Source organism: Schistocerca americana, chromosome 11 (assembly GCF_021461395.2).
Source record: "Schistocerca americana isolate TAMUIC-IGC-003095 chromosome 11, iqSchAmer2.1, whole genome shotgun sequence".
Classification (NCBI taxonomy): Eukaryota; Metazoa; Arthropoda; class Insecta; order Orthoptera; family Acrididae; genus Schistocerca; species Schistocerca americana.
In genome coordinates, this window is record NC_060129.1 from 89,811,200 (window position 1) to 89,823,126 (window position 11,927).

The following is an 11,927-nucleotide window of genomic DNA, read 5'->3' on the forward strand; positions in this document are numbered from 1 at the left end:
TCACAGCACAGCCCTACATTCATGTTTTAAGCGCCTTCTTGTTTCCAACTGTTCAAGAGCAGTTCAGGGATGGCGATTACACCTTTCAACATGAAAGAGCATCTTTTCATAATGCATGGGCTGTGGCCGAGTGGTTGCATGACAGTACCGTCTTTGTGAAGGACTGGCCCGCACAGAGACCTGACCTGAACGCTACAGAACACATCTGGGATATATTGGAACGCCAGCTTCGTGCCAGGTCTCACCGACCATCATCGATACCTCTCTTCAGTGCAGCACTCCGTGTAGAATGAGCTGCCATTCCCCAACAAACGATCCAGCACCTGATTGAACGTATGGCTGCGAGAGTGGAAGCTGAGATCAAGGCTAAGGGTGGACCAACACCAGACTGAATTCCAGCATTACTGATGGAGGGCTTCATTGAATTTGTAAGTCATATTCAGCCAGGTGTCTGGATACATTTGATCACATAGTGTATACAAGAAAATGGATATCAGTAGTAGTGTATTTTACTGCACATGCACATCTAATTAAACTTTGTGGTGGACATTGTAGGCCGGGCAGTACACACACTTATCGCTGTGTAACGTAGAATTGTGACTTGTCTCACGCTTACCTGGTGTCTGTCGGTGTCTCTGCAATCAGGTGAGCCAACTCCACAACAGTTTGTGGGTCGTTAACTACAGCCTCAGCCCAGCCCTGCGTCGCCATCACACGGAGCATGTGGGCCTTTATGAAGGCGACGGCGGCCTGCTTCAGCCTGTTCGCGGAATGCCTAATCGCGATAACACCTGCAGCTGCCGCAGTCTCGACAGACAGCTGGGCGACCACCTGTTGCTCACAGTGCGCTTTCAGTACCGACAGGCCGTATACGTCGGCGGCGACAAGCAGCTGTGGGGCCATGTTGGGCAGCTGGGGCACCTGCAGGGTGTAGAGGTATGCCAGCACCTGGCGCAGCACAGGACCCTCTGTGTCCGAGAGTACGAGCTGGTTGCTGCTGCCCTCTACAGTGACGCGACGGAACATGTCCGCAAACACGGGACTCCTGGCGGCCAAGACAGCCCTGTGAGCCACAAGCCGCGTGTCCCCGGCCAGCAGAGTCACCACAGCGCCGTCCCCGGCGTCCAGCAGGGCACCCAGATCCACGGCCGTGGCCTCCTCAGCCTTCTGAACTCGTCCCACTGTGAGGGATTCTGGAACACAGTTTCCCAAAGGAGATGTAGGAGTGGCTGCCAGTGCAGAGTTAATCATTTTATCAATTTAAAGGCATTTATAAAGCTTCAATCAGGATAAAATTCGCACATAACATAGATTAAAGTGTGTAGGTGAAGGAAATAATACCTTTGAAAATCTATTACATCTCCTCTTAAAACTTCCCTATTTGCATGTAAAAAATGCCACGGAAGGAATACAGGCCTCCTATCGTTTGTCTCTTTGTACAAATACTTGCTCTAGCACAAAACTAAGAGCATATTCTATTCAACACACAGTCCCAATTTCTGTACTTATTTAAGAAAACAATGATATTTTATGTCTGAAATCTGTATCCCTCTGCCCTTAACTGCTAGCCCAGAGTGTTTCTCTCCAGGAATTGACACAGGGGATCAACTAACTGCTGTCACAGTCTGGAATGACTTTCTAGAAACATGATATAGAGGTGGCTGGCATAGCTTGATGGCAACTTCTCACATATTCCAACATGACAACACCCAATATTTTGTAGGGTAGTGGCATAACGGCCCCCTCTCCCAGTGGATAAAATTAAATTTTATGTGGGGTACAAACAACTGTGTCCAACTGTGTTTCGCTCACAATACTAAATTTATTCTAAAAGATCATGTTTATCATTACTATTTCACAACAATGTAATAGTTATTACATAAGTTAACATCAATTAATTTTTAATTTCAAATAATAGAAGTAATGAATGACACAAGGTGGTGCATGCTACAGCTTGTCAAACGAATGTATGAACTTCATATTCCACACATAATCCTCCTGCTGCACACAATAGTTTTCACTTTGTACCATGATGGAGAAATCAAGACATATAGATCACATATGCTTCAATATCTCATAAAAATTTCTAGCAAATGACCAGAAATTTCGTCATCACTCAGTTCATAATAATAAATGAAAAAATATTAAACTTCAACTCAACACTTACTATGTAGTGGCTACTATTGTAGTGTAAGATATGTACAGTACTTTATTTTTATTACTATTTGTGGCACCTAGTCAGACACAAAGCTTTGGCAAGTTAAAATCGTTCGATTTCGGACACTGCAGAAGTAAGGAGTCCAGCAATCAAGTGATTCAGAAACAGTAAGTAGAGTGCACGAATTTTCACTTCATTGATTTTAAGTAAAGGTGCAGGGTGAGGGTGACACAAGTGTCAATAGAGAGAGAAGTGGTGTAGAGGAAAAAAGTATTGTAACATGTGCATAACTTTACTGCAGACAGTTAGTTAACTTCCATTTTTGAGTAGTCTTAGATGCCATGAGAAAGGATACATCATTACAAATCAGAAGTACCAATTGTATAATTGACACATTAGTCTGAGGTTTAATAAAACGTCTACAAAAGCTAAGTATCATTTATCTTTCATCACTTTCAAAATAAAAATTTTCAAAGGAAATATTCTTCTTAGTGGAGTTTAGTTAATTGCTAAAGACGATGACTTAGTGTGTGTGTTTGGGTGGGTAGGGGGGTGGGGTGGGGGAGGTGGAGCTCTAGTTAGTGTCTGTTTGCACTCTGGGATAATAGTCTCAGAGAGGTTGGGAGCCATTACTGTAGGGGGATATGTCAGGGTCAGTCATAGAGAATATGCCATATTTTCAACACACATTTTTTCCGTCATTTGATAATTGATGACACCCTACCAAATTGTTGCAGATGGTACTGATAACTGACCTTTGCTGGTGTGAGTTCTTCATTACAAGCTGTTATTAGCGCTGAAAATAGTCACAGTTCCAGTTACTACGTTAGACGATCAGGTTGATCCTTTAAATGACATTTTAAATTACTATTATTTATTGCTCTTATTTTCTATCAGCTAGCTCTGAAAATCCGAGAAACAAAAAAGCCCTCGGAAAGACAACATTCTAGCTGACTATGTCGGACGTGGAAGAATTGGAATTAGAAATCTGTTAAATACTCCCTAGCGCAACATATAGAAACAGGGGAATTTGCCCTCAGATTCTAGAAAAACATTATACGATATTTGGCCTTAATGGAGGAATGTCCTAAAATACGAAAATTACCGAAGTGTTAGCTTAGTTGTGAATGCCTTATCAAATAAAAGCTTCCACTATCTTCGAACAGTTGACACAGGATTATCAGAAAGTCAGTTAGGATTCGGAAAAAAACGAAGAATCCAAGAAGCAGTAATATCATTAAACTTAATTTGAAATTGTAAATACATAGCTTTGGTAGGTATACAGGAAACGTCTCATGATGTAAAATGGCCAAATAAAGTTTGAGGTACAGGAGAGAGTAGGAATATGCATAGAGAGTGATATGTTATGTGGAAGCTGTATAATAAAAGGGAAGACTTCCATTGGAGTGCACTCTACACAGGTTCTACGCATGTTCACAAATGAGTCCGGCTGGGTGGTGTACTATAAACAATTATCTTTAATCTATTCAACGAACAGGTACTTAGGAAGGGGGAGAAGTGTTACATGTAGTAATACAGGAGAATAGAGCAGGTATGCATGGCATAGCTGTTTTATCTGAAAGTGAATACAGTCTAGGCCCATGCTAGTGGCCTCTGTGTGCATCAGAACCAGAATGGTCCCAAAACTGCACCTCCAAGGTGAATTTGGATATTCCATGAGTGGACATTGCACACCACACAGTCTCCCATTGAGGGTGAAGTGACATCGCGATCGCCAAATACTGACTCTCAGCCCCCAACCGTGCCAATTTCACTTACTAACGAATCCATTCAAATAAAAGTGGCCGAGAACAACATGGGGTGTTCGATGGGCTTTCTGATTCCCATCGTGTCCCGCGGCTGGGGCATTGGACTGGATGAAGAAGACCCATTGAGTTCCCTCCACGGTCGCCAGATCTAACACCTACGGACATTTACTTGTGGGGAACTGGAGGAACTTCGCACGCTGGAGGAACTTCGCCAGGAAATTACAGCGACATGTGCAGCGATCTACACTGTAACAGTGACTGACATAGTTGCGACGAGCCGGAAGCTGTCGCCGAGCGGTTCTAGGCGTTTCAGTCCGGAATCGCGCTCGTGCTACAGTCGCAGGTTCGAATCCTGCCTCCGGCATGGATGTGTGGGATGTCCTTAGGTTAGTTAGGTTTAAGGAGTTCTAAGTCTAAGGGAGTAATGCCATCAGATGTTAAGTACCATAGTGCTTAGAGAATTTTAACGAGCGCTCGTCATTCTGCTATGTGTATAGCCGCCGACTGTAAACATTTTAACTCTTAAAGTAACCGTATGCTAAGCTGAAAGTTGTACAACATATGTGATGAATTATTAATTGAAAAATAAACACATAAGTAATAGTTTTCGTTCGTTATGGTGTGCATACATTTTTCTGGCTGACTGTATATAAAGAAGAATAAAAAACTGTTAATTAGTTACAAAGTTCGGCGTGTTACAATTTATTCAAAATGTAAACGTCACTACATATATTCAGATTAAGGTTATGACATCTTCGATGAGCCTGCCGTCATTGGCGATGAGGTGGCGCAGATGAATAGCGAAATTCTGCGTAACCCGCTGAAGTGTCGGAAAATCGATGCTGGCGATGACCTCCTGAATGTCTGTTTTCAGCTCAGCAATAGTCTCTGGGCTATTGCTGTACACCTTGACCTTAATATAGCCCCACCGAAAGAAGTCGATGTATTCAGACCTGGAGAATATGGAGGCCAATCGAGGCCCATGCCTGTGCCTCCTGGGTAACTGGATAATCGTGATGATATCATCTCCCAAAACCTTTACGGACCATTCGGTAGTCACCAAAAGAATATTGCACTGATTATTCCGTGACTGGAGACTGCACACCACACAGTCACCCGTTGAGGGTGAAGAGACTTCTCGATCACCGAATGCGCGGTCTCAGTCCACCACATGCGCCAATTTCACTTATTGACGAACCCATCCAAATAAATGTGGGCTTAGGGGCGAAACGAAACCATATTCACATCAAAGTCCTGTTCGTCAATTCTGGAGACAAGAGTGTAGGCGAAACAAAACTGCTGTTCCGTGGCCCTCGGGCTTAATGGCTGAGGAGTTTGAATTTTGTATGGGAAAAGATGCAGGTCTTCTACAACTATATGTCGCAGTGCCTCCCAGTTTACTTGGTACTGAAATTATGTTTTGGAAATAAGACACCAAGTAGTAGCACAATTTATCAAGCAATGTAACAGAAGTTTTGCTTGAACAACACAAAAGGATACTAACCGTTTTTGCAACAAGTGGCTCACAACAACACTTATATATTAAGGCAGACACCAAATGATTATTACAAGTGAACAATTGTTAACTGTGGAGCAATACTAACTTCTACAAGAGGTTCTTCGATCAGCTTACTTGTTGGAAAATAGTGTCCTTGAAACATTTTCTATCCTTGCTCAAAAGGGAAGCAGGGATTGAGAAGGGAGTGAGACAAGTTTCTAGCCTATACCCGATTTTATTCAATCTCTATTTTGAGCAATCAATAAATGAAAACAGAGAAAAATTTGTATGAGGAAATAAAGTCAAGAAAGGAGAAATAAAAACTTTGAGGTTTACCTATGACGCTGTAATTCTGTCAGACAAGGCAAACGAGTAGGAAGAGCAATAGAACAGAATGGACTGTGTCTCGAAAGAATGATATGAGATGAAAGTCACAAAAGCGAAACGAGGGTAATGGAATTTAGTCGAATTAAATCAGGTGATGCTGAGGGAATTACATTCCGAAATGAGCCACTTAAAGTAGTTGATGCGTTTTGCTATTTGCGCAGCAAAACAACTGATGATGGTCGAAACGGAGATGATATAAAATGTAAACTGGAAATGGCCAGAAGAGCATTTCTGAAGAAGAGAAATTTGTTAACAACTAGTATAGGTTTAAGTCTAAGGGAGTCTTTCCTGAAAGTATTTGTATTGAGTGTAGCCATGTATGGAAGTGAAACGTGGGCGATAAAGAGTTTAGACATGAAGAGCATAGAAGCTTGTGGTGTGAGATGTATTTCCACACCACCACATCTCATCACACAAAACATTGATTTGAGTAATGAAAGATGCCAAGAGTCATTTATTTGCCAATGTATAATATTTAACTATGCATTGTAATGATGTATTTTGACGATTTACAAGGAGAAATGAAGCCAGCACCACTGACGCTTCTAAGAAACTATAGGCTAACTCATCGAGCATGTAAAACATCGATATTAAAGACATACTCTGAAGACTTTTGAATATTAAAGAAAAAGAAGCGCGCAACCCATCGTCCACTGCCGGACGATATCAGTCTCTTTTTATCTCCTGTATAATACGGACGCACCATTACATGGACTTCTTTATTAAACTTGTAATTTGTTAAATCCCACAGATAAATACTGTCATTTTGTTGCATGTGGGACTAGCATGTGTGAAAAACGCAGAGTGGTTAATGAATGGACATTTCTACGTGATTTGTAAACTTTTCAAACCACTCAAGTTCTGTCATTGTTATTGACGTAAGTGTTAACATGTTATATGTACGTTAAGTCCAAGTTCGTAAATATAGTGTCAATTACTCTAAATCTGTGTTTGCTTAATCATTTACTTTCTATGTGCCAAGTTTTTTTTTACAGAGCCAACAGTGTCCGACGTGTCATTGTGCAGACAGAACAGTCGAGGCCGGCGTTAACATACTGCTTATATTCCCCCCTTGTAATATTCCTCAAACTCAGTTTTAAAGTGGCCCTTAGGTACTTTTTAGTGCGAGTGACGTGTGTGAATTTCTTAGCAAACTTTGCTTCTCCAACCGCACAAAGCCTCACTGTTCCACAATGGTACGCTGCGCTTTCTAAACGGGAACGGGAGGCACGCAAGTATATGTTGCTTCCCCTCCTCAGTCTGATGCTTAATAATAATAATAATACTAATAATACTTCCTTACATCACATGTGGCGCCCGAACAGCGACATGAATTAAAATCATAGCTGATCCTCTTGTTTTTAATATCATGTGGTGACTACCAACAGAACGATAAAATACAACTAGTTTCCGTAATTACTGTGACGAGTCGCTGTTTCAAGACAATGCAAAGTGAGTAGAATCCTTTGTGTTTTGTGAAAACCCTGCTTCTGTAGTGCATTTTCTGACATTCAAGTGCTGCGCTCATTTAAAATCCAGCTTTCCCGCCAAACCCCGCTTCATTTCGAAAATTTATTCAGATTAGTTATCTTGAAAACCTTTCTTTGAAATTTTTAAAGTCGATTTTGTTGAAATTCAAAATATTTATTGTTTGACTGTAGTTGTCTGTATATGTCCTCGAGTAGTCATTCTTGTCATTCAAATCCAAGATGTGGAAATATAGCGTTGGTGGGGGACAGCACTGTTGTCTTCAATTGTTTACATTTAGTGGAATCCAAATCATCTCTTTTGTGTCGTGCTATTCAGTTTTCATTGCCGCCAGTGACAATTGACTGTTTTAGTAACTCAGAGATAGATACCCCGTATGAGCAGCACAGTAGTGTATCTAAAAATATTACCAGTTGGTCTATCGCGAAATCTTTGGTTGCAAACACGGCAGAAGACAAGCGAGTGGATAATTCCGCAGATGAACTTCCCGAAACCAACGCTGGTACATACCACGTCCGCTCGCGTGTAATTTCTAATCTCCCGGAGTCTTGGCAAGGCGTGTTAAATATAGAGGACGAGGAGCGTGAGCTAAGATTCGGACAAACATCTCAGATGAGTCAATCGGATAAACTTGACATGTGTACTGAAATGTGCCAGAGAGAAAAACGGGAACGTGATGAGAAGGAAAGGCAACACGAAGAGGAGGAGTGGGACGAGGAACCAGCCTTGTTGTTCTCCAACTTAAAATCGGACTGGAAACTGAATTCTATTCTATGGGAAGTAACTTAAAGGCAGATGTACGAACTAAACTTGACTCAATGAATAGTAATTTGAAGGCCCAATTAAAATCGGTTACAGGTAAACTCGGATCACAAATGGTTACAGTAAGGACAGAAATTGACTCAGTAAAGGGTATTATGAAAACCAAATTTGGTACAGTGGAAATCAACATAGATTCGGTAAAGGACGAACTAAAAGAAGGTCTCAAACGTGAAGTAGATTCGATTAAAACCGACGTACGTGCAAAAATAGATAGTAACATTTCCACAGTGGCAGATCAAATTGTGAAGCTGGAAAAGGGCATAAAATCAATCGCCAACCAACTTCAGCTTCAGGTAACCGCTTGCCAGTCTGAGGCGGCGAAGACGCTGAAAAACTACGAGGTAGTGTCAGGAAAGGTCAACAAGCTTGAAGATAATATCAAGAAAATAGGTGATAAAATGACAGAATTGTCAGATGACATGTCTAAGTTGAATACTTGAAAGTAAAATAAAGCATGGCTTAGACACGTACACCACGGAACTGAATAAGAGATATGAAGATTGGGTGGAGACCAAAGACAGAGAAATTTCCGACAAGGTAACGAACGAGCTCAAAGACACCGTAAAATCAGCCACGTTAGAAGTCTTAGCTGCTCCCGGAAGTTCAGGAGACACAGTCTGTAGCGAGTTAAGACACATTCGACGTGTCTTCATGGGAGATTTACAAGAGTGGAAACGCAAACTTGAGGGTCAAATTGAGATAATGCTACACCGCTTAAATGACCTCCAAAACAATAACGCACATGGGGAAACCCAAATCGAATTACCAACCGTAAACAACTCGACGGAATATTTCGACCGCCAGCAACAAACTTCCACACGATCAGTACCGAAGCAGGACTACCGACCTTTACAGCCGGAACAAATAGCTCAAGTATCGCCTTGGGAATCTATTGAAAGAAGTGTGCGTATTGAAGCATAGAGTCTTTCAAATATTGATACCAGAAAAAAGAAACATTCACCATCTCGTATTTTTAAAAGAATTTTCTGGCGTATTTCCAGAAAGTTGGTCACACAGCCAAAGCATACAGTTTTTTACCGGATTCATTCAAGAAGAAAATGCGTTATGGGGAACAGAGATGGTCGATAGATGTCATACCTATGCCGAATTCGAACACGAATTTTTGCATTGGTTTTGGAGCTCAGGAGTATGGCAGAGACTTTGGAAAGAAGTGAGTAATGCTGAAGCTTTTCATGCCAAATTTGTGAGGCTAAGGAAGTATTTTGAGAAGTACTTGAGGAAGATTCGCTCTTGGGATACACCAATCACCACTAAAGATATAATGATGATTCTCAAGCCGAAATTGCCCATATCGATAAGGGAGACCAGGAGATGTTCTTATCCGTGTTGGACAGTTTTGACCTCATCTATAAAGATGCGCGTGTTCAGGACAACCACAACTACGGATATCAGACGCCACGCGCACCGGCCGCCGAAATACACGGCAGCCAACAGGTAAACGCTAACTGAGAGTCAAGTGACAGAAAGAACAATGGCAACAATGGGAATGGCAACCAGCGGAACAGACGTAACAATAATTACAGACTCTACCCCATTTGTAACGACAATCCGAAAAGCCATGGCAATGGCTACAAACGAAGTAGATACGGCAACGGTTACCAACGTAAGAACTACGGTGGGAACCGATACGGTGAACAAAACAATGAAGGCTACCAAAATGGGTCGCGAAATCATAACAGTTTTCAGCAGCAGAATCAAGTCATGCAATACCAACAAAATGCACCACCACAGCAAGCAACGAAGGCAAAATATCAGCAACAGTTTAAACAAAATCAGAAGCCGCGTGGAACATACAGCATGACCATATTCTACACCCAAGTCAGGCCGCCGCCGAACTACAATTTTTGCAACCAGCCGGGATTCGTACCAACGGAAACACTGTATTCAGGCTCTACCGTGACGATAACTGAAGACAATAGCAGGAGCGCTACATGAAACGGTAGCAGCTCAGCACAAAGGGAAGCGAAAAACTGGAAGCAGCTGGTCCAGGCCTCCGTGGGTTGGCTGCGGAATGCACAGGGAACGACTTCATGTCGGAGTCAATAAATCTCATGCGCTATGCTCAGATGTACGTGAACAATTAATCGGAGAAAAGGTGACTAAACCAACAGAAGACGTATGGCAAGACCGAGTACAAGCTTCTGCGCAGATCTATATATAGGATGTTACAAAAAGGTACGGCCAAACTTTCAGGAAACATTCCTCACACACAGATAAAGAAAAGACGTTACGTGGACATGTGTCCGGAAACGCTTAATTTCCATGTTAGAGCTCATTTTAGTTTCGTTCCTCCACCTACGCTCAATGCAGCACGTTATCATGATTTCATACGGGATACTCTACCTGTGCTGCTAGAACATGTGCCTTTACAAGTACGACACAAGATGTGGTTCATGCATGATGGAATTCCTGCACATTTCAGTTGAAATGTTCGTACGCTTCTCAACAACAGATTCGGTGACCGATGGATTGGTAGAGGCGGATCAATTCCATGGCCTCCACGCTCTCCTGACCTCAACCTTCTTGACTTTCGTTTATGGGGGCATTTGAAAGCTTTTGTCAACACAACCCCGGTACCAAATGTAGAGACTCATCGTGCTCGTATTGTGGACGGCTGTGATACAATACGCCATTCTCCAGGGCTGCATCAGCGCATCAGCGATTCCACGCGACGGAAGGTGGATGCATGTATCCTCGCTAACGGAGGATATTTTGAACGTTTCCTGTAACAAAGTGTTTGAAGTCAGGCTGGTACGTTCTGTTGCTGTGTGTTTCCATTCCGTGATTAATGGGATTTGAAGAGAAGTAATAAAATGAGCTCTAACATGGAAAGTAAGCGTTTTGGACACATGTCCACATAACATATTTTCTTTCTTCGTGTGTGAGGAATGTTTCCTGAAAGTTTGGTCGTACCTTTTGTAACACCCTGTATATCGCTGATGTACCCATCATAATAATTATTGATACAGGTGCGAACGTGAATTCAATGTCAATATGTGTTTTCAGAAAAGTACCTGCCATAATCAAAGTACCCACTTTACCTGTTTAAGGCTGTACAGTCACCGGTGCTGTCGGTTCGATGATTCAAAGAGTAATCCAGTCCGAACAGAATCATCGACAATTGCATGTGTGTGCTTAATCGTGAAAAATCTGTCCATTCCTTGCATATTCGGTGTGGAGTTTCTCCGCAAGACAAGAGCAGTAACTGATATTTATAACGGAACATGCAAGCTGACAGTCAACGACAAAGCAATTACGGTTCAACATTTGCGTGACAAGATAGGAGTAGCGGATCGACAATGCATGTTTTGATGCGCCGACTGTACCGAAAGGGTAAAGTACGCAGCGATCACCTGTTGTATTTCAGCCAACACGTTGCTGATTGTGAAGAATACGAGCAAATACCGGCTCAAGAAGAAATAATTCGCAAAACCATGGAAGAACGTTAACTAACAGACGCCCAGCAGCAGGATTTACTCCATCTTTTAATGAGATATTCACCCGTATTTACTACCAAGCCAAGAATAATAAGAGGCTTCGAGTTCGACATGATCCTTCCCCAAGGTACGTACTGCAAGACCACCTATGCGCCGGCCAGTGTGGCCGAGCGGTTCTAGGCGCTTCAGTCTCGAACCGCGTGACCGCTACGGTCGCAGGTTCGACTCCTGCCTCGGACGTGGATGTGTGTGATGTCCTTAGGTTAGTTCGGTTTAAGTAGTTCTAAGTTCTAGGGGACTGATGACCTCAGATGTTGTCGCATAGTGCTCAGAGCCATTTGAACCAT

General features: G+C 42.4%; 1 protein-coding gene across 1 annotated transcript in view; it reads right to left on the reverse strand.

Annotated features, from left to right (window-relative positions):
• LOC124553284 (poly [ADP-ribose] polymerase tankyrase-1-like) overlaps positions 1-11,164 on the reverse strand; it is a 47,607-nt gene extending 36,443 nt beyond the window's left edge. Inside the window, exons 1-2 of the mRNA XM_047127166.1 lie at positions 11,158-11,164; positions 617-1,193 (exon numbers count right to left, since the gene is read on the reverse strand). Coding sequence (XP_046983122.1) covers positions 617-1,193; positions 11,158-11,164 — 584 coding nt within the window. The remainder of the gene's footprint in view (positions 1-616; positions 1,194-11,157) is intronic.
• Positions 11,165-11,927: the final 763 nt, after the last annotated feature.